This window comes from Plectropomus leopardus, chromosome 20 (assembly GCF_026936395.1).
Source record: "Plectropomus leopardus strain MGB_pleo_1.0 chromosome 20, ASM2693639v1, whole genome shotgun sequence".
In the NCBI taxonomy this organism is placed as follows: Eukaryota; Metazoa; Chordata; class Actinopteri; order Perciformes; family Serranidae; genus Plectropomus; species Plectropomus leopardus.
Genome location: NC_142195.1, coordinates 30,167,916 through 30,191,750, shown reverse-complemented (window position 1 = coordinate 30,191,750; position 23,835 = coordinate 30,167,916). Strand labels below are relative to the sequence as shown.

General features: G+C 39.6%; 1 protein-coding gene across 3 annotated transcripts in view; it reads right to left on the bottom strand.

The window, feature by feature from the left end:
• The window catches only part of ppp3ccb (protein phosphatase 3, catalytic subunit, gamma isozyme, b), a 31,813-nt gene extending 8,454 nt beyond the window's left edge, over window positions 1-23,359 (bottom strand). For 2 of the 3 annotated variants that reach the window (XM_088071575.1, XM_088071576.1), the window contains exons 1-11: window positions 22,782-23,359; window positions 11,417-11,614; window positions 10,486-10,610; window positions 7,507-7,618; window positions 7,274-7,419; window positions 6,392-6,531; window positions 4,036-4,113; window positions 2,758-2,852; window positions 2,484-2,609; window positions 1,617-1,694; window positions 531-615 (exon numbers count right to left, since the gene is read on the bottom strand). In XM_088071575.1, coding sequence (XP_087927701.1) covers window positions 531-615; window positions 1,617-1,694; window positions 2,484-2,609; window positions 2,758-2,852; window positions 4,036-4,113; window positions 6,392-6,531; window positions 7,274-7,419; window positions 7,507-7,618; window positions 10,486-10,610; window positions 11,417-11,614; window positions 22,782-22,833 — 1,235 coding nt within the window. In that variant the 5' untranslated portion in view covers window positions 22,834-23,359. The remainder of the gene's footprint in view (window positions 1-530; window positions 616-1,616; window positions 1,695-2,483; window positions 2,610-2,757; window positions 2,853-4,035; window positions 4,114-6,391; window positions 6,532-7,273; window positions 7,420-7,506; window positions 7,619-10,485; window positions 10,611-11,416; window positions 11,615-22,781) is intronic. The other variant, XM_088071574.1, reaches the window with a different exon arrangement.
• Between the last annotated feature and the right edge of the window lie 476 nt (window positions 23,360-23,835).

The following is a 23,835-nucleotide window of genomic DNA, read 5'->3' as shown; positions in this document are numbered from 1 at the left end:
ATGGAAATATTGCAATTTCTACAGCACTATGTGACAAAATGGAGGAGAAACTTCAGATAATGTGCCTGTGATTCTTTTCTGAGCCTTAAAATAACTTCTGAACAAGAGCGTTCATCATTAAAGGACAAATTATTCTGACACACTTCCACAGGATTAAAAGAGGACACGTGTAAATCAGGGAAAAAGTCATTAGCCTTAAACTGAAGTGGAGCAAGACTGAAGAAAAGATCTGTGGAGTCATTTTACAGCAGTGTGCCGTCACAAAGACAGCGTTTTCTCTCCACTTTTTCTTTTTCTTTTAAATAAGATAACCCCCAAAAAACGAATAAATCTTTCTTTCATGGCGAGGATAGAAGCATTAATTCACAATCAGCGAGAAAATACAACAAGCTCACACAGAAAAAGGACAAAACGGCAAAAAGTTTGAAGTGACTTTTTCCTCAGAATCAGGTTAAACTGAAGGTGACCTTTTATAAAAACATTTATTTTTAGGTAAAACTCAACCAAAAAAATGAGAGATGAAAACACACCTGAGCACCGAGAAGACACGAGCCATCTTTCCGATCGCCCGGATCTTATTTCTGATCACCTCCTTTCTGACGGCCGGAGCTCCACCTGAAAAAAATGACACGAGTCAAAAGAAAAGAAAAAAGTTAAAAGGTGAAATGAGGTGAAATGTGCAATTAGAGTCGAAATTCTTTACGCAGAGACATAAAACACATATTTAGATTAACTGTGACATGCACTTTCCAAGGTTATCATTATTGCTTCTGTTTGTTGCAAAAAAAGATGCTTTTTATAGGCGCAGAACTGAGAATCTTAGTGTTTTTCTTCAGTTTCAAAGTAAGCCAGTGTGACCTTTGACCTCCAAATTCTAATCCGTTCATCTGTTACTTAAAAGTGGACGTTTGTGCCAAATTTGAATGAATTCCCTTAAGGTGTTGCTGAGATATCGCGTTTACGAGAATGAGATGGACACAAGGTCACAGTGACCTCTGACCATCCAATCGTTATCTGTTAATTATGGAGTCCGAGTGGACGTTTGTGCCAAATTTAGAGAAGAAAATGTTGAGCTGTTCTTATGACAACACATTGACAAGAATGACACCAATACAAGGTAACAGTGACCTTGATCTTTGACAACCAAATTCTCATCAGTTTATTCTTGAGTCAAGTTTCAATGTCATTACTTAATAATTCGGGTGTCATCAAAATTTCCAAAATTTCTCACTCATAATTACGAGTTTGGAGGGCCGTTCATGTGTTGTAACTTGTAAGTCTGATATTTCAGAGGGACACGTAAAGGTAGCATTTAACATAGCGAGAGGACACGTGGATTCGGCTGGTGTCTCCACAGTGACGATGTCCAACAACAACAAGACGAGCTGTCTTCACTCGCACCTGCCTGACCACTTAACCACGACTTCACACTAAAAACATAAAGGTGACAAACTGACTGACGAGTGTCAGTCAGTTTGTCAGCAGGTCGTCCTCACGGCATTGAGACACATTAAAACGAGCAGAAACACCCGTAAAGTCTTTAACTTGGTGAGTAACACTCTGAGGCGACGGAGCCGTGATGGTGTGATGAAGAAAAAGGTGTTACATCCTCTTACCCTCACACGTGTCGTCCCCTTCTGACATCAGCTCGTCGTCAGAGCAGATGTTCAACACGTTCACCAGCATCTCTGTCACTGTGTGAAAACACACCAGCGTCACACACGAGCTCACGTTACGACTGAACCAGACATCAAGACAATGAGGGCAGAAACACAGAAACACGCACAGGGTTCATTCTCAGAGCCCACAGCCGTTTATCCAGAACCAAAAGATACACATGCACCTTCAATCATTTAAGAATATTTAGGCTTTTATTGTGACGCAGCAACAGGAAACACATTGCACATAAAGTATATATATTTATAATATTTTTTATCCCTATAATTACTTGATTTATTTGCATAATAAACAATAATATTTCCATATTCATTTACATTTTTGTATACTAATTACATTATTGCACATTTATTTATTTAGCTATTCATTTATTTCTGTATTTGTATAAATACATTTACAGAAATTATTTACTTTTGTATTTTTTCATATATTTTTTATAGTCATATTTACTTATACATTTTTAAAATTACACGTTTTTGTTCCTGTATTTATACATTTATTTAAATATTTCTGTTTTTGATTTTTCCTGGATTCTTTTATTTTTGTATTTATTTTTACATATATTTATTTGTCTACTTTTATCTATTTTCCAGGATTTTATGACAATTCTAGGATTTTAGGATATTTCTTGGTTTTCACAACATTTCTGAGATTTTAGGATTTTCTAGAATTCCAGACATTTGTGGGATTTTAGGACATTACATCATACGTGGGTTTGTTTACTTCTGCCTCAGTCTGCAGTGTTTTTTTATTCATCATACTGTAGAAACAGTTTTTAGACCGTCTCATCCTGACAGCGGTCTCACCTTTCTCTCCGACGAAGGGCAGCGACCAGGTGAAGACGTCCATGAAGTTGGGCAGCCAGTAGGGGTGAGGGGAGCAGTTAAACTGCCGGATGTTCATCACATTATTCTCATATTTCAGCACCGCCGCTGAGGACAGAGGACAAAACACACACACACACATACACACACACACATCAACATTTTGCACTTGGTGATGCACTTCCTGTCTCCTGTTGCCAAGGGCTTCAAGGTTTTTTAACCTGTTGCCATGGTTCCCGTCCTTCACTTCTCTCACCTTTGTTATTGTACACATCCAGGTAGTTGGGAGCAGAGAAGATCGTAATTAAAGAAGGGAAGCCTGTCGTCTGACTTTTCCTGTACATTCGATACCTGACGGACAGAAAAACACACTGTTGGACAATTTACATAAAAGATAAAAGTAAAAATAGAATAAAGATTAGAAAAAATAAGAGAGGGGTAAAGATAAAAGGATAAAGATTAAGATAAAACAAGATAAGTAAAATAAGACAAGGATAAATAACATGAAAGATTAGACAAGTTACAAATAAAATAGGATAAGGATAAAAAAAGAAAAAATAGTGAGAGTAAAATAAGTATAAAGCAAAGACAAAATCAGATAATGTAAAATAAGATAAGAATAAATAACATAAAAGATTAAATAAGTTAAAAGTAAAATAAGATAAAGGAAACAGAGATATTAAGTGAAATAAGATCTGGATAAAGAAAAGAAAAGATAAGAAAAGTGTAATAAAATAAGGTTAAAAAAGAAGACATAAAAATAAAGATAAAGTGAAACTAAATCAGAATAAAGAAAACTAAACATAAAATAAGTAGATAACATAAGATAAGGATAAGATTGGAGTGGACATCTATGCCATAATTAAAGAAATTCCCTCAAGGCGGTTTTGAGATATCGCTTCACGTTATGGCCAAAAACATGTTTTGTGAGCTCACATTGACCTTGACCTTTGATCACCAAATTCTGATCGGTTCATCGTTGAGTCCAAGTGGACATTTGTGCCAAATCTGGAGAAATTCTCTCAAGGTGTTCTCGAGACATCACATTCACTAGTATAAGACAGAAGAGGTCACGGTTACCTTAATTTTTGACCTATGACCACCAAATTCCAATCAGTTAACTGTCAAAGCCAAGTGGACGTTTGTGCCAGATTTAAAGAAATTCCCTCAAGGCATTCTTGAGATATCTCAGTGAAAATGTATGTTCTGAGAACTCACGGGGACCTTTACTTTTGACCTTTGACCACCAAAATATAATCAGTTTAGCATCAAGTCCAAGTGGAAGTTTGAGCCAAATTTGAAAAAAAAATTCTCAGAAGGTTTTGAGATACTTTTACAAGACTGGGACTGACAACCAGAAAACAAAATGCCCACAGCTATCGTCAGCAAGGAGGCATAAAAAATCAAAATAAAAGAACAAATATACAGAAGAAAACAATAATATAGTGAACTAATATAATATAAATACAAAAAAAGAATACAGCAGTAATGTAGTATTATTAAATGGTAATATTATACTGCAGAAATGACTCACCCTGCATCTTGAGCTTCATGTGCTCGTATTACAGACAACAGGTTATTGTTCATCAGGAAGTCACATACTGCTGGGTAACTGCAACAACAGAAGAAGAACAAACACCAGCAGGTGGTGATGATGATGATGATGATGATGATGATGATGATGATGATGATGATGATGATGATGTTGTTTTAACAGGAGGAGACGCCAGTTTGGCAAACAAAAACTGAACCATTGTTTCATTTTTTCATTTCCCAAATGTTGAGGCAGGATGTCTCCTCCTGCAGCTCCGCTTCTATGACAGTGAAGAGCGGGAGATGCTGAAAGTGCTAAAATTAGAGATCAATTAAGGTCGAGGCTGTCGCAGCAAGAGGTTAAAAATGATCATCACCAAACAGACGATTCACTTCATTAAATCACTGGTTTTTATTTTGGGTCTGGGGAGCCTCCTCTACTGTTTCTGCAGGTATTTTTGTTAAATTTAACTATGAATATATATACGTAGATAAAAATATAAATATATTTTAAGATATCATTTGGGGACTGTTTGTTAATAAATATAATATTTGGGCTTGACTGGAGAGGGGATACAACTATAAAAGGCTGCAATTTTGTTTTATTTCATAGCCATTTTTTCTATCAAGACTTTTGGCGATTTTTATTTTTTTGAAATTTTTTATGATTTTTAAAGCAAACATTTTGGTCATTTTATGTTTTTGAAGATTTTTAGCGATTTTTTAAAAAGAAAAAGATGGAATTTTTTTTCTTTAAAAATCTTCGGTGATCTAAGAAAAACAGCATTTTTTTTTCTTTACAAAATGATTGATGATTGCTAAAAAAAAAAAAAAGCAGTTTCTCTTTTCTTTAAAAATCACCAAAAATGATACCATTTGTCACAGCCATAAACTGTGAAAACAGAAATTTTGTTGGGTATTCTCATTTCCAACAGACCTTGAAAACCTTGATGTGTTATTATATAGGTTTGTGAAACAAAGTTCCATGACTTTTCAAAACGTTTCCAGGCCTGGAAATTGCTATTTGCAAAAAAATGATTTTCCTGGCTTTTAATGACTGAAGAGACCCTGTAATTATCAGTCTCTAATGTCCAGATTACGCCTCCTGAACAGAGGTTTTATGAGCAAACACCTGCAGAACTAAATTCACGTTCACATCGGCTGTGTTCACTGATAATTAGCGACATGTTAAACTAAGATGGTGTAAATAAATTAACAGCACGAGGAGGCTGTAATCAGTGACACATCTGTTAATTTCTCAGAGGATGATTTAAACATCAAACTGCTACTGAAACAAAGTGCAGCAGCAGCTGTCGTCCCCTCGCTGTGACCTCCGTGTGGTGTCAACACGCCACATCCAGTCCAAATATTAAGACAGCGCAGAGAATGCTAATATTTATTTTCAGTATCTGTCTGACAGCGGATTTAGCCGGCGCTCACTTATCCAGAGATAAGCCATTGTTTGTAAAAGCTTTAATCAGCTCAGATTAACAGACCAAGCTGCTTTCTGTCTCTTTTTTTTAAACTGTGGAAACATGTCGAGCAGCAGCAGCAGAGGAGAGTCCGAGAGACGGAGAGACGGAGAGACGGAGAGACTGAGAGTCCAAGAGACGGAGAGACGGAGAGACGGAGAGACTGAGAGACGGAGAGACGGAGAGACTGAGAGTCCGAGAGACAGAGAGACTGAAAGACGGAGAGACGGAGAGACGGAGAGACTGAGAGACGGAGAGACGGAGAGACTGAGAGTCCGAGAGACGGAGAGACGGAGAGACGGAGAGACTGAGAGTCCAAGAGACGGAGAGACGGAGAGACTGAGAGACGGAGAGACTGAGAGACTGAGAGACGGAGAGACTGAGAGTCCGAGAGACAGAGAGACTGAGAGTCCGAGAGACAGAGAGACTGAGAGTCCGAGAGACAGAGAGACTGAGAGTCCGAGAGACAGAGACTGAAAGACGGAGAGACGGAGAGACGGAGAGACTGAGAGACGGAGAGACGGAGAGTCCGAGAGACGGAGAGACTGAGAGACGGAGAGACTGAGAGACGGAGAGACGGAGAGACTGAGAGTCCGAGAGACAGAGAGACTGAAAGACGGAGAGACGGAGAGACTGAGAGACGGAGAGACGGAGAGACGGAGAGTCGGAGAGACGGAGAGACTGAGAGACGGAGAGACGGAGAGACGGAGAGACGGAGAGACTGAGAGACGGAGAGACTGAGAGTCCAAGAGACGGAGAGACGGAGAGACTGAGAGTCCGAGAGACTGAGAGTCCGAGAGACGGAGAGACAGAGAGACTGAGAGACGGAGAGACGGAGAGACTGAGAGTCGGAGAGTCGGAGAGACGGAGAGTATCGCCGCATACCTGTAGAAATACGAGCAGCCTCTCACACTGTTGTGGCAGAAGTGTTCCTGGGTCTTTTCCGAGCCGTAGTCCTCCCCCGGGTCCGACCACAGCAGGTCGCACATCGGCCCGAACGCCGGCGGCTCTTTGAACCGGTCCAGCTGCACACGGAGACGCAGGGTCAAACACACTCACAGCTCAACAACTTTAATATTTAACCATTAAAATACCACAATAAATCAAACAAACCACAGCAGCGACTGCGGCTGAAATATTCATCCTTTTTTTTTTGTTTGTGTCTTTTTGTCAACAAAGTGGTGACTTCCTTTAAATATGATAATTAAGAACACTTCATTTCTTTTAGAGAATGTGGAAAACTTGGATTTGAAGTTGGAGCAGATTAACTTAGATGGGTTATTAACTTAAAAACATGTGCTCAGAATTATGGTTCTCAAGTATTTAATTACCATAAATATGAACACGTGTTTATGGTGAGTACTAGTAAGTAGTATTTAATTTGTCAAAAAAAAAAAAAAAATTCGACATTATTACATTACTTAAAAGGAATTTTACAGTATTATACACTTGATTACCATAATTATAAACATAGTTGATTTTTCATAAAGTTACATTATTGAAACTTTTTTTCACAATATTTTAAAGGAATTTTAGGGTGTTATATACTTGATTACCACAATTATGAACAATCCTAAAATTATGTTATTGCAACTATTTTTTTTACATTATTTTAAAGGATGTTTTTGGTAGCAACGCTAGGCTCTAACACAGGAAAATTAATGAATATTAAATTTAAGAAATTCGGGTGTATCATAAGCCAGCAGCCACGCCGACCTGTGTCCCGCCAACACTGCCGACTCGCGGGAAGGTTTATTGGACGTTTACCTTGCGAATGTCGTCCAGGCAGGTGACCTCGGGGCTCAGACCTCCGTGCACGCACAGAAACTGCTGGTTGAGGAGAGCGGCCAGCGGCAGGCAGTCGAATGCATCCATACAGGCGTCATAAACGCGCTCAGAGTACTTTATTTTACCTGCAGGACATAAACACACACATCAAACACACCTGCAGAAAAAGTGACATCTGTGACACCGTGGGTCTGCTGACGGCGGACACTCACACTCTTGTTTGAAGGTGAAGTACTCTGTGAGGTGCCGGCACTCGTGGTTGCCTCTGAGGAGGAACAGGGTGTTGGGGTGGTTGATCTTCAGAGCCCACAGGTACAGGACGCACTGCAGGGACACACACAGCACACAAAGGGTTAATACTGCACTGGAGCCTCATTCAAACACCAGCTGAGCGATACGGCTTCAAAATAATATCACAAGATTTTTAGGCTATTTAGCAACTAGGGCTGGGCGATATGGAATAAAGCGTTATCGCAATATTTTTTTCATATCAGTCGATATCGATATATATCACAATATATTTTTTGCCCTCATAGTTCACTGACACAGTGTCATGTGACCATGGTGTGTTGGAGTGTAATAAACATGTGATTTATTATTATTGATTAAACTTTCCAGCATTATATCAAAATAAAAGCTCCATCTGAAACAAACTTCAGGTAAATTGAAGCACATTGTGCTGATAATAGTCCGACCTCTCCTGACTGCAGGACTCTGACTTCAGCTTCTGTCAAACTTCTGTGCTGTTAATCATTTTACTCAGGAATTAAAAACTTTTAAATACTGCTCTAAAGTTCAATAAAGTAAATATTAAAGTACTGTTATAGTACACTTAACATTAGCAAGAAATTTTAAAAAGCACAAGAAAATTACTTTACAAATTGCAAATAAATACATAATACCAACAATTTATTAAATAATTTAAGATAAAAAAGGACAGTGACATGGAAAAGGTGTTTTTAAAATTATATTAATTTTGGAACATATTTTTAAATATGTAATTCTGATAAGTCTAAATACAGTTTTCCCTATTTTTTTGTTTCCCAGTATGAATTAAGTTTCACACTGACTCAGCATCAGCAGATACTCCATATTTACCCTGTAAAAGAAATTTACCTAAAAATAAGCAAATAAATATTCAAAAACAAAGAAAAAAGTATAAACTAAAATGTGGAAGAATCTGCCTAAAAATGATATAACTCTGTAAATTATTAATATATTTAAGATACTTTTTTTCTTTTCTTGGAAAGTTTTCTCTAGCTTTTTAAAAATTATTTTCTGAATCTACAAATTTCTTGCAATTTGTGGAACATTTCCTACCAAGTTGCTCATTTTTTGTTCGCCGTTTTTTTGTCATATTTTTGAAATAAATCAAACCAATGTGCTTCGAGTTCAAAGGTTAAAACACTCGTCTGAAAGCAGCACAAATAAAAGTGATTCTATCCAAGTTTCAAATACGTATTTTACTCAAATCAACACCAAACTAGAAACAGAAAGAGTTCATTTGTGAGAAAATGTCATTACCAAACACATGAAGGAAAATGTGACTTTTGGAAATTAAATCAACACAGTTTCCACTGTAATAATGTTATTAACTCATCGTCTGCCAGTCATGAGGGTTTGATTGTAACGGGACCAAAAAAGAGGCAACAAAAACAAATCCAGAGCGAAGAAAAGAAAAGATCACAGAATGAGAACTGAGGTTTGTTTATTTTTCTCGCATTTGTGGGACGAAACACTCAAACTTTATTTCTGCAGCGAAAACCATTTCAGAGAATCAATAACACGTGTCTTTGTGTCTCACTGTGAGACGTGTTGTCTCTGCGCTCTGAGGACACTGACACGTTGGAGCGGGTGTTTCCGGCGTCTCGCACGAAGCAGATGATCAACTTTTAAATGTGCATTTTGTGCATCACTAAAGGAGCTTCTGCAGGAGCGAACGTGACGCACGTCGTACTTTTCCCTCCCAAACAAACCCACTCCTTTCAGCTGCCACTCATCCTCTCCCCGGTTTTGTTCGGCGCCAAACCACCTGTTTCATTTTTCCTTCGATCTGAAGGCGTCGACGAGGAGCAGATCTCACCAGCTGTTTGTCCAAACTGAGCAGGCTGCATCGCTCCGGAGGAGAATTAATGAGGCAGCGAGGGGTCTTTTTTTTACCTCGATATCTACAGCTTGAAGGTTTCAGACACATTTTAGCCCGACGTCCAGATTTATACGTTCGTTTCTTCAGGACAGTCTTTACAAATCATTTTACTCTCCGTCACAGCTTCACTAATTTCACCAAATCCAAACATAAAAGGTGTTTCCACCAAACGCTCTCGAAATATTTGCTCTGAGCTGGGATTCAGAGTGAGTCGGGACAATCAGTCGTCGGTCTATGTACGCTCAGTTAAATGTTAGAGGTGAAAATTTGTCTTGCATCTGCTAAGTCGCAGTTACAGTTTACATGCATGTTTGGATATAAAATGTCATCACATCACATCATGTATTATTTTTAATACGTTTGGGAAAAAAACAATATGTACAATTATCAGAATTACAGATTTAAAACTATGTTACAGAATTATTCAAATTTTTAAAGCACAATTTCAGGTCATTTCCTTCTCTCTTTTATTTACTTTTTAAATTTTGTGTATTTACTTTTTTAAATTTTTTTTTACTTTTTTTAAATTTTCAGGTAATTTTCTAGTTCTTTTTTTCCTGGTTTCTTACTAATTTTTGGGTCAAATTTCTCAGGTTTCAAAGGGTTAAAAATGGCGGTAAGAACCATGAATGAAGTGTTTGATCAACAGCTAATCCCAACGAGGAAGCATGACAGCAGCCGGTAAACATGTGATGCCACCCGTCGCTCCACGAGGACACTCAAAACACTCCGAGCTCCCTCGCATTGTCCTGGAAATGGGACACAGACTGAGCCCAGAGGCAACACGCGAGGCCTGCGTGTGCACGTGTGTGTGTCTGCACATGTGTGTGTGTGTCTGCACATGTGTGTGTGTGTCTGCACATGTGTGTGTGTGTCTGCACATGTGTGTGTGTGTCTGCACATGTGTGTGTGGGTGGGGTGGCGAGGAGGCAGACAGTGTGCCTTTTATTTCCCTACGACTATTTAAAGCCGCTGTGCCGAGCCGCCACTCCGAGTGTCAGCTGAGGAGGCGGGAACAAAACAAAACATGTGAGCGGCCGCTTACCTCGATGCTGAAGTACCCTCGGTCCACGTAGTCGCCCAGGAACAGGTAGCGGGTGCTGCTGGGGGATCCGCCCACCTCAAACAGCTTCATCAGGTCAAAGAACTGCCCGTGGACGTCTCCGCACACTGTACACGCACGCACACGCACACGCACACGCACACACACACATACACACATACACACAGACACACACACATACACACATACACTACATTAAAGGTGATATTCCACATTTTTCTTATATATTTGTATTGTATTTCTGTATTTACAACATGTGAGTCCATCTGTAAAAACTGTGGTCTGTAGTTTTCATTTCTAAAAACCTAGAGAAAAAAATTGTCCAGAAAAAATAGACTTAAAATTACCATAATTACATATTTTTGTACTACTACTACTACTACTACTACTACTACTACTACTACTACTACTTATTTATTCCACTTGCACGTTTTAACTGTTTTACTCGTTTTTGCACGGAGAAGATTGCATTTAATTTCGTTGTAAATGTAGAATGACAATAAAAATATATATTATTCTATATTTAAAATCATGTTAGAGAATTCTCATCATTTTCAAGCAGTTTTCTAAGTCATTTTGTGTTTGTTTTGTTTTTAAATTTTTTACACTCATTTTCAGGTTATTTTCTTGTACTTTTTACTATTTTCTCGCACATTTTTGGATGTTTTTTTGGTCTTGCTCATTGTCTTCTTCCCATGTTTCTGAAAGAAGCTAATTTACAAACTTTGTTAACTTAAGAAAAAGTGATGAATTCATTGCTGTTTTAGGACATTAAGAAAAAGTTTCAGTGACTGGCAGAGAAAAGAGAAGAAATGCATTAACATATGGAAACAATGCGTGAGGAATGGAGGGCTGCTGCAGGAACAGATCCAGAGTTCGGGTTAAAGGAGATACAGGTGTGATGGCAGCTCACCTGTGATGGGAGCCTCCACCTCCAGCATGCATTTCTCCTGGCGCAGGATGCCCGCTCCCTCGTTGATGATCCGCAGAGCCGTCTCCTCCTCCAGCCGGCCCTCCTTCACCAGATGGGCCTTCAGCACCTCCACGCTGGGCCTCCCGTCCACGTACAGGTCTTTGACCGACAGGCGTGTACCGGGAGGATATGGCACCGCTACAAAACACACAGGAGACAGATGGGAGACGGTCAGACGGGACAAACACGCAGCTACACTCTGACGTCAGCACACAAACACGGTAAAGTTCCCTGAAGAGAAGACACGAAGGCTGCTCCGCTTAAAAATAAAATAATAATACATCAAAAATAATGTTTCAACATCTGTGGGCTACATCACAACACAATATATCTCCTCTAAACTTTTCTTAACTGCCAAAAAATATAAAATTATCAAATAAATAATAGTTACAATAAAGTTAAATAAGGTATTGTAATAATACATTTGGATAAAGGACTGTTATAATAAACTTAAAAAAATACTTAATCTGAATACTGAAGTACTGTTAAAATAAAGTTAAATAAAGCACAATTACAATAAAGTTAAATAATATATTCATTTAATGAATTTTAACAAAGTACTGTTATTACAAAATTGAAAAAAAATGTTATCACATTAAATAAAGTACTGCCATCATAATTTAAAAAAAAACACTATCATAGTACAATTATGTATAATTATAATACATTTGAATAAAACCCTTTTATAATAAAGTGAAATAAAGTACGGTCATAATAAAGTTCAATAAAGTAGTTATAATAAATTTAAATAAAAGAATGCTATAATAAATTTGAATAATACACTGTTAGAATAAAGCTAAATAAAGTGCTGTCATAAATAAGGTACACGTCATAATAAAGCTGAATAAATTCAGTTATAAAGTTAAATATGGTACTACTATAATACATTTGGATAAAATACTTAAGTATAAAGTACTAAAGCAAGTCTCGTGCTGGCGGTTACCAAAACTGAGTTTATACTCAATGTTTGCGATATAAAGGTTCAACATTTCCCACATGGAACGAGCTGCGACACGTCGAGTATATCGAGTATATATGTCGGATACGTCGCCCACCTCTACAGTCAGCTGCTGTTCCCAAAGCTTTTAAATGAAGCCATAAACACACAGGAAATGATCCCAACACGGACACAAAGTCACAAACCAAAGCACACACTGTCACTGAGCAGCTGATCCCGGTTCAGTGAGTTTCGTCTGTTAACAGAACGACTCCTCCTGCCCACAAGGTAAACAACGGATCACACCTGCAACGCACCAACATTCACTCTCATCCATGCGTCCGGGTATTTTTTTTACATCAGGGCTCAGAAAAGTCAGACAGTATTAAATATTAAACCCCCAATTATTCAGTTTAATAACAGAAAACAAGCAAACTGTCTCATTTAAGAGGCTGGGATCTGTGTATTTGGCATTTTAATTTTTTAGAAATGACTTTTAAATATCAAATTATTTGCCAACTGATCAGTTTAATAAAAGAAATTCTAAGATGTGAATTCAGAACAAAATTAAATATTTAAATAAATAATATATAATCTAATATTTAATCAAATAAAATATTTCAGCACTGGTATATAAATAACATTATTATTATTATTGTTGAATAATATTTAATAATTAATAAAGAATTAATAATTTTTTTTTACCGTTTTTATTACATTTGAATAAACTGATTTTTTTTTTTTTTTTGACGAAGTAAACCCATTTCTTGCTGTCATTTTCTGCTCCAGAATTAAGGCATTTTTATACCAATTTTTATACAGTTAATTTGCACAGTGTGATTTTTGGCAGTTTCTCAGAGCGGCGCTACACTTAGATATCGGTGATATCTCAGAGCGGCACTGCACAGTCGACGTGTTTTTTGGGTTTTTTTTTTTAATTCAGCAATCATGACGGCATGTCGAGGCTCGACCTGAAGACAAAGGAGGAGAGTTTGGCAGCAGAAAGAGCCCCTGGAGGAAATACCACACAGATTATCACCTGGAAAAGTGCGTCTCCCAGAGAGGAGGATCTGAGGGAGGCGGCTGCAGCTCACTGACTAACTGTCCCGATACTGAAACTAAAGCAACAACATTTTAAACACCACCTGCACCAATAACAGCGTCTCTGAGATATGATAGCTCACTTTTCAACAGCTGGACCGATGCTCTGCGAAGTTCTTCCATTAACCCAAAACGCCTCCAACACTCAGAGAAATCTGTCTCTGTGACGAGGAGGAGCTCTCTGTCGCTCCTCGGCTCACAGAAGCTGAACTCACTTCAGTAAATTTCTCAGATTTTGGTATGTTTCTTGGATATTTCTAGGATTTCAGGACATTTCTTGGAATTTAGGACATTTCTCAGATTTTAGGAACGCTTCTAGGATTCTAGTTAATTTCTAGGATTTAAGACATTTCTCGGCTTTTAGGATGTTACGATTACTTTTAGATTTTACTCCAACACCAAACTTTGTTTAAATGCCTTTAGCAAATCTTTCATCAGAACTGAAACATTAAACATGATATAAAGCAAGCTCCCTGCAACTTCTTTTTAAAACAAAGTTCAGTGAAAATTTTAATTTAAAAAATAATAAATAAAATTAGCACCTTCAGGTTTTTCAAAGTAAAAGTTCCTCCCACACAGACACTTTCTTTGCATGTATCGCAGACTGCCTTTCCTGTTGTTGGTTGAGTGTTATTTTACTTTTTCAATAAATAATTTTATCAGCAACCATTAAAATATAACGTGCCAAATATCGGCTCCGATAATCAGCCAGGTCGATTTAAAATTCTTAAAATCCCACTTCCCATTTCTGAGCATTTTTAAGACTTTTAAAAGATTAATCTAAGTCAATTAATACCAATTAAGGCCTATTTCTTTTTTATTAAAGAGTTAAATGCCTTTAAGACTTTTTAAGGATCTGCAGGAACCGTGTTCACACGCAACATGCGGTTATATCCTGAATCATCCTAAAATCATTCAGCCCTGCTCTGTGCTGTGTGTGTGTGCGTGTGTGTGTGTGTGTGTGTGTGTGGTGTCACACACTGAAACTAACTGTCACCAGAGGAACTTTGCATCTGATCATACTGACAAATGAAGGCGTGTCACACACAAAACTGTTGTTCTTCTCTTTTACAAAACTCACACTGCATCCTGCCTGTTCCTGCATCCTCTGACTCTATGTACCGAAACCATTTCAGACCACACACACACACACACACACACACACACACACACACACACACACACACACACACACACACACACACACACACACACACACACACACACACACACACACACACACACACTCCTGGCCTGGTGGTCTAGTTCAGTGTGTAACTCTGAAACCAAACCAGGCCGCTCACATTCAGCCAATCACGTGAGCGCTCCTGAACTGGTTCACCGGCAGCAGCAGAGGAGGAGAGCAGCCGGCTCGAGACTGATCGGACGAGATGATCGGACGAGACTGATCGACTCGCTGATCAGTGGTGTCTGCAGATCTGTGTGTCTCAACAGAGGAAAACCAGCGCTGTGAAATGAGCCGTCTGAAGGAAGTGGTATTCAAATAATCAGCGACACAAATAGCAGCTGGAGAAACACTTTTTTTTTAACCCTCAGGGCTCCACTTTAATATCGCTCACACACGTATCGCTCTGTGCACACACTGCACTTTTCAAAATCGGGCTGTAAAAAATATTATACATTAATTTTATTTTACACTTTCATTGAGTTAATTTTTTAATGAACAACAGTCCTGATAAAAAATATCAAATATTAATTTTCTTAATTTTAATTCAACCATTTAAATGACAGGTGTATGTCATGGTGCCACTATGCTTTAGATTTACAAAAAAACCCACCAAAATAAAGAATTATTTTAACAAACTACACACAACAAAGATTTTTTTTTGCTGCTGACAGTCTGGGATATGTCAGTGTGTGAGTGTAGCTGCTGACAGTCTGGGATATGTCAGTGTGTGAGTGTAGCTGCTGACAGTCTGGGATATGTCAGTGTGTGAGTGTAGCTGCTGACAGTCTGGGATACGTCAGTGTGTGAGTGTAGCTGCTGACAGTCTGGGATATGTCAGTGTGTGAGTGTAGCTGCTGACAGTCTGGGATATGTCAGTGATCAGCAGCTACATTGACTGTGACAGGTCACCTAGTGGAAATAGCATGTATTTCCTCCATATGCCAAAAATGGTCAAAATGACCTCATCAGGTGGAAAATAGTCAAAATGACAAATTCAGAGTCAAAAGCCCAGAATGACACCCAGAAATAATACAAGTCCTGTTTTTCTGCTCTGATGGCTGTGGGATCAAAAATGTCAGTTTGAATGGGTTTCAATGGAGCATTTTTGGACCTGAACAGTCTGAATGTAACTATTTAGTTTCCACAGTGTATTTGAGACTTATTGTAGGAGCTGAGCTGCAAATTCACTGATTACACTCAAATACACAATCTGGACATACACTACTGTTCAAAAGTTTGGGGTCACTTAGAAATTTCCTTATTTTTGAAAGAAAAGCACTGTTTTTTTCAATGAAGATAACTTTAAACTAATCAGAAATACACTCTATACATTGCTAATGTGGTAAATGACTATTCTAGCTGCAAATGTCTGGTTTTTGGTGCAGTATCTACATGGGTGTATAGAGGCCCATTTCCAGCAACTATCACTCCAGAGTTCTAATGGTACAATGTGTTTGCTCATTGTGTCAGAAGGCTAATGGATGATTAGAAAACCCTTGTGCAATCATCTTAGCACAGCTGAAAACAGTTTAGCTGGTTAGAGAAGCTATAAAACTGACCTTCCTTTGAGCAGGTTGAGTATCTGGAGCATCACATTTGTGGGGTCGATTAAACGCTCAAAATGGCCAGAAAAAGAGAACTTTCATGTGAAACTCGACAGTCTATTCTTGTTCTTAGAAATGAAGGCTATTCCATGCGAGAAATTGCCAAGAAACTGAAGATTTCCTACAACGGTGTGTACTACTCCCTTCAGAGAACAGCACAAACAGGCTCTAACCAGAGTAGAAAGAGAAGTGGGAGGCCCCGCTGCACAACTGAGCAAGAAGATAAGTACATTAGAGTCTCTAGTTTGAGAAACAGACGCCTCACAGGTCCGCAACTGGCAGCTTCATTAAATAGTACGCAAAACGCCAGTGTCAACATCTACAGTGAAGAGGCGACTCCGGGATGCTGGCCTTCAGGGCAGAGTGGCAAAGAAAAAGCCATATCTGAGACTGGCCAATAAAAGAAAAAGATTCATATGGGCAAAAGAACACAGACAGAGGAAGATTGGAAAAAAATGTTATGGACGGACGAATCGAAGTTTGAGGTGTTTGGATCACACAGAAGAACATCTGTGAGACGCAGAACAACTGAAGAGTGCGTGACGCCATCTGTCAAGCATGGTGGGGGTAACGTGATGGTCTGGGGTTGCTTTGGTGCTGGTAAGGTGGGAGATTTGTTCAGGGTAAAAGGGATTTTGAATAAGGAAGGCTATCACTACATTTTGCAACGCCGTGCCATACCCTGTGGACAGTGCTTGATTGGAGCCAATTTCATCCTACAACAGGACAATGACCCAAAGCGCACCTCCAAATTGTGCAAGAACTATTTAGAGAAGAAACAGGCAGCTGCTATTCTATCTGTAATGGAGAGGCCAGCACAGTCACCTGATCTAAACCCCATTGAGCTGTTGTGGGAGCAGCTTGACCGTACGGTACGCAAGAAGTGCCCATCCAGCCAATCCAACTTGTGGGAGGCGCTTCTAGAAGCGTGGGGTGAAATTTCTCCAGATTACCTCAACAAATTAACAGCTAGTATGCCAAAGGTCTGCAATGCTGTAACTGCTGCAAATGGAGGATTCTTTGACGAAAGCAAAGTTTGAAGGAAAAAAATATTATTTCAAATACAAATCATTATTTCTAACCTTGTCAATGTCTTGACTATATTTTCTATTCATTTTACAACTCATGGTGGTAAATAAAAGTGTGACTTTTCATGGAAAACACAAAATTGTCTGGGTGACCCCAAACTTTTGAACGGTAGAGTATGCATCAACACACACACAATTATCACAACAGGAAGAGTGAAAGAGACTAAAATGAGACAAACAGTCTGTAAGGGTTAATAACATTGCCCAAACTTTCAGTGCAATCACATTAAATAAACTCCAGTCTGAAATGTCCACCTGCCAACTGAACGGTTCATCTGAAGTTGCCTAAAGTCTCCTGCAGCTTTTAAACAGTTTAATTCTCTTGTTTTAAAGGCTGAAAGTTTGTCCCTGCAGGCCACCGTAGCTCCTGCGGTCAGGAGCCAGGCAGGCGTAAACAAAACATCAAACAGACGGCAGCTTTGTTTCAGTTTCTGCTGACACACCAGTGGCGTCCAAATGTTTCTGCTCCGAGCAAACACGAGCATGAGGTCGACATTAGAGCGGCCAAACACAACGCAGGTGACACACACGTCATGTGATGATTTCACAGCACAGGGAGGTGAAACGTGGCAAAATGAGACATAAAAAGTTATAACTACAACTATGGTACATTGTTTAAGCTTTGAAATGTAATATTTCTTGTGAAAAAAGGGTGTGTCAGATGTTATTTAAATGTGTCAGATCCTTATTTAATCAAATATTTTGGTAAATGTATTCAAAGTTTCAGACTGACTCTTCATCAGCACACAGTCAATATTTACCCTGTAAAAACGGACTTCTTACAAAAACATGGGAATAAGGCAATGAGCAATTTAGGAAGCAGTTACACAAAAGTTTGCAAAATAAATTAAATTTAAAATAAGTACAAGAAAAAAAGAGGGGGTTGAAACCCCCTAAATTTCTTACAATTTTCAGATCACCGAACTGGAGCAGATTAAGAGGTTTCTAAATCAGCTCCGTCGCTGGGCCCCCAACAAGACACTAAACCAGCTCCATCCTGGGACCCACAACAAGACACTAAACCAGCTCCACGCTGGAGTCCACAACAAGACACTAAACCAGCTCCACGCTGGAGTCCACAACAAGACACTAAACCAGCTCCACGCTGGAGTCCACAACAAGACACTAAACCAGCTCCACGCTGGAGTCCACAATAAGACACTAAACCAGCTCCGTGCTGGGGTCCACAATAAGACAATAAACCAGCTCCGTGCTGGGGTCCACAATAAGACACTAAACCAGCTCCGTGCTGGGGTCCAGCTTCATTAATCATGAATGAGGACAGAATCATTACACGCAGCAGGCGATGCAAATGGCCGGACTGATTTGATTACTATCGGTAACTAAGCCAAAAGGCCAAAGCAGCCGGAGCAGATCCATCTATATAGTGTCACACACACACACACACACACACACACACACACACACACACACACACACACACACACACACACACACATTCATTGAGCGGGTTCAGCAGGACGCTGAGAGCTGCTGCTGATGAACCTGAACCATCAGGACTGTTAGATCATTATCAGCTGATTTGACAATCGACAGAAAATTAAATCTACCAGAATCAGAATCAATTCAGTGCAGCAACTAACAATTATTTATGTCTCAGATGATCTGTGGATTAATCGTTGGCCTGTAATCTGTTAGTAAATACTAAAAAAATGCACATTAACATTTCCCAAAACAACAGCAGACATTTTTTAAAAATATTTTGTTCTTTTGACCAAAAGTTGAAACCCCAAAATATTCAGTTCAATAACAGAAAATAAGCAAATAGTCTCATTAAAGAAGCTGGGGATCTGTGCATTTGACATTTAACTTACAAAAATACAATATATAATATTTAATCAAATAAAATATTTCAACACTTCTATATCAGTGAAATGATTAGTAGTATTATTTGCATCATCATTATTATTATTGTGTTGTTGTTTTTACTATTATATTATTATATTGTTATGGTTGAATGACTTCCTCTCCGAACACTGTTATCTTTGAATTTATGGTTGAGCTGTTGGATTGGATTAAATTTTACAGCCGTACCTAATAAAGTGGCCACAGAGTGAAAATTACTGCTTGATAAATGAAACTGTGTGTGTGTGTGTGTGTGTGTGTGTGTGTGTGTGTGTGTGTGTGGTGACTTCTTGACTGACTGGCGGTCTTAAGGAGGCAGCTTTAACAACATCACACTCTCTTGCAGATTTACGTGGCTAAGCCTTCCTAACACTCTGAGCCAATCATACGCGGCCTTTCACCTGGAGACTCTCGACCTGCCGCGTCGATGAACACTGAAACACCTCAGCAGGTCAAGTGCGACGCCATCGTCCCGTCTGGAAACCGGGTTTGGAAAAGTTTTGTGGGGTATTGTGGGGTAATTTAAAAATCATTTCTAGAGATTCAACAACTGGAGTTTTCTCTCTTTCTATGAACTTTGATTGACGGCATAAACAAACTTATGTAACTTTTCTTTACTCAAAACTTAGTTTGAAGTAGTAAAAATGTATGTATGATATATTGACAAGTTACCCGCGTTCATACACATTTTTACCAATAAATTTCCAGGACTTTTTCATGACTTTGAGGCAAATTTTAGAGATCAAACATTCTCTGAAACAACCAAAGCTCCTTATTGGTTCTTTGTACTGCAGCTATTTATTAAAAACGTCCAATGTAATATTTGTTTGGTTTGGTCTATAAAAAATATTCAAAGCAACCACAGCAACTACTCAGTCACGAAGGCTGAAGTCGGCGATAAAAACTGAGAGGACACAAAGAGACAGAGACACGAAGAGACAGAGACGTGTGGCGTCCGATCCGAGTTAAAGGTACAGAATATTTAGAATAAAGCTGCCAGTGAGGACGTTTTCTACAAAAGACAAGCAAATGATGATTATATATTATTAGAATTATTATTATATTGAGCCAGCGTTCATATGACGCAGACGGAGACTTAACTCGGTCGTTCAGACTGAAAAACCGCCAAATTAAAGAGAGCGCCATCAGGCTTCCTCATCAAAGACAGCTCTGTTTACTGTCTCCTCTGCTGTCCACATGAGCTCTGTCCCTTTTTCTCTGCTTTAGATAATATTTAAAGGAAAATCTGACAAACTTTACATCAGGGACACTCAGCTTGTTTTATTTAGGGGCCACTTCTTTAAAACGACAGGAGGCCAGGGGCCGGTCGAAGCAGCCCCACACATGTTCCCAGGATTTTGGGACGTTTAAGGATATAAGGATTAGGATTTTACAACGTTTTTAGGATTTTAATTTTAGGAGATTCTGGGGATTTAAGGATGTTACTTAGATTTTAGTAAGATTTAAGGATTTTACTCATATTTTAGGGCAGTCTTCAGATTTTTTCTGAGATTTTCGGATTTCTGTCGGTATTTACAGTGGCTCTAGGATTTTACAACATTTCCAGGATATTAAGACATTTATATGATTTCAGGACGTTTCTCGGAATTGAGGACTATTTTAGGACATATTTAGGACAATACTTAGATTTCAGATCATTTCTCGGATTTAAGGACAAATTTAGAATTTTTGATGTTACTCAGATTTCAGGATTTTCTCGGATTGTTTTTAGGATTTTGGGACGATTCTATGATTTTAAGACTTCTCTCAGATTTTTGGCTGTTTCTGTGATTTTCTGCAAACCTGCCAGATGCTACTAAATCCTCTTAAATCTGACACACTGCTCCTTTAAGTCATCCAGATGTGCTGAGGTGGCCGTAACGTAAAAGTAAAGCCCGAACAGCTGCGGCATCACTGTTTTCTGTCAGATACAAACTTGCATTTACACTATGTTCAGCTAGCATAAAAAGGTCACTCAGTGTTGACCAGGTGAGGTGTCTCTGCAGACACACTTGCACAGCTCACTTCCTGCTGCTATTAAAGCATGTGACCCAGTCTACTACAGAGGCATCACTTTTGGTAACAGCTGCCATCAAAATGTGAAAAAGTGTCATGGAAACGTTTGCAGTGGGAATACTGCAGAAATACCTAACTGGGTCGCTCGATCTGACGGGTCACAGAATTTGGTGCAACACCGGAGTTACAAAACGTCTGAACGTGGAGAATTAAAACTGCCAGAATAACTCATCCTGACGCCTCCAACAATCTGGCAGCGGAGAGCGAGAAGTGAATCAGCAGCATCTGAGAGCACACCTGGACAGACTGCACAGGTGTGGCAGCCATCCATTTTATCCAAAAAAACTGTTAACCCTCTGTGAGCTGCAGGAGAGCCGGCGACCGCCGCCGAAAAGCATCAAATCCTCACATTCAAAAAGCACAAAACCAGCAAGTTACTGATCAAAATAATTGAAATTTCTGTTGACAAAAATTGAGTGACAAACACTTGCGACTGTAGTCACCACTACATGTGAAAAAGGTAACATGCAAATTAATTCGAACATGCCAAAATGTCCACAAGTAGAGCTGCAACAATAAGTTGGTTAATCAATTAGTTGTCAACTAATTTGATTATTAATGACGGATATGAGTCATCATTTAAAAAAAATAAAGTCAGAAGTTAGATGAACAGACATAAAAGGCCCTAATGTCCTAAAATCCTAGAAACATCCTAAAACCCCCAAATGTCCTACAATCTCAGTAATTACATAAAATCCAAAAAACATCATGAAGTGCTAGAAACTTCATAAAATAAAATAAATGTCCTAAAATTGTAGAAACGTCCTAAAACCCTAGAAATGTCCAGAATTCGTACAAACACTCCAAGTCCTAAAAATGTCATAAACTCCTAGAAATGTCCTAAAATCTGAGAAATGTCCTAAAATCCTAAAAACGTCCTAAACTCCTAGAAATGTCCTAAAATCTGAGAAATGTCCTAAAATCCTAGAGGCATGTATGGGGCCCCTGGCCTCCTGTCGTTTAGTAAAAGTGGCCCCTGAGCAGAGCAGGCTGAGTATCAACGCTTTAGACACTGATATCTCTAAAGTGGCTGAACGGATTTTCACCGTTCAAACTGCATTTTAAACCTCGAATCCGGCTCGTTATTCGGCATTTCGAACCGCGAAGCTGTCCCTCGCGGATCCGACACGGCGCCGGCTTGAACCCGGAGACAGCGGCGCCGGGATCAGAGGATGACCCGTCAGAGAGCAGACAGCTGGCAGTCCGGACAGCTAAGCTAAGAAGCTAACTCATTAGCTGCGGCTCGGATTGATTAACTTGTGTAACCGGGACAACCCGCCACCCTGCCGGGGGACACACGGGCGGACAGCACCGCGATCCACCTGAAAAAAACCGTAAATTAACTGTTACCGGGGCTGGGCTGTCATTACCGTTTAGCCAACTAGCTGTGACAGCCGTTAACTTCCTGCCCCCTCCGGGAGAAAACACGGTAAATGTCCCTTACCTTTGATGGGTCTCTCGGTGGTGGACAGTTTGTTTTGGTCTTTGGCCGACATCCTGCCTCCTCTTTCGGCTGAGAGTCGCAAAAATCCGCTAAATTTCTCACTAAAACTCGGATCCGTCCGAAGCTAGCAGGCTAGCCGCAGTGAGCTAGCCGCGCTAGCCGAGCTGAGAGCGGCGGCTCCGGGGCAGCTTTCTCTCCGCGGACCGGGGAACCGAGCCGAGCCGAGCCGAGCTAAAACCCGCCGCCTGGAGGGTGGAGGGTGAAGGGGGGGACAAATTAACGCCGTTTAGTCCCTGTGAGCTCCGCGGCGTGCTGCGGTGCTGCCCCGCCGCTGTCGGTGACCGTCAGCCGGATCTGGTCCAGGAAGCTCCGCCGTGGTGCCTTCAGGAGCAGCGGGCAGCGCGCGGGATCATGTCCCAACTTTACGGCTTTAAAGTCGGCCGAGGTGCGTGTGTTAGGCCGCTGAGGGCTCCGCCGCTCTGTCGTGATCCGAGGTGTCGTCCAGACCCTCTCCGTCGGATTACAATAATCCGCCGCCCGCCAGCGGATTTCCTACAACGGGGTAGAGCGCGGGGGGCTGTGGGTAGTGTAGTATTAATGTCATATTAATGCGGCGCGTTCACGGTCCGCTGAGCCGCGCGCGCACACACACGCTGTGTTCACTGCGGCGGAAAACACACACACACACACACACACACACACACACACACACACACACACACACACACACTCTGAAATGATTATTATTTTTTTTAACTTTGTTCTCGGTTTTACAAGATTGCAAAATTCATAGAAGAAATGACGTGATGGAAATTTGGACTAGAGTACAAATTACAAATTTTAAGGTACTTGTACTCGCATTTTCTAAATTTTATTTTATTTGTTATAAGTATTATTTATTATTATTATTAAGTCCAATTTTAAGGTATTTGCATTTGCGTTTTCTACATTTTATTTTATTTTTATTTATTATTTGTTATTATTATTATTATTTATATATTATTTATTATTATTACTAAGTACAATTTTAAGGTATTTGTACTAGAGTTTTATA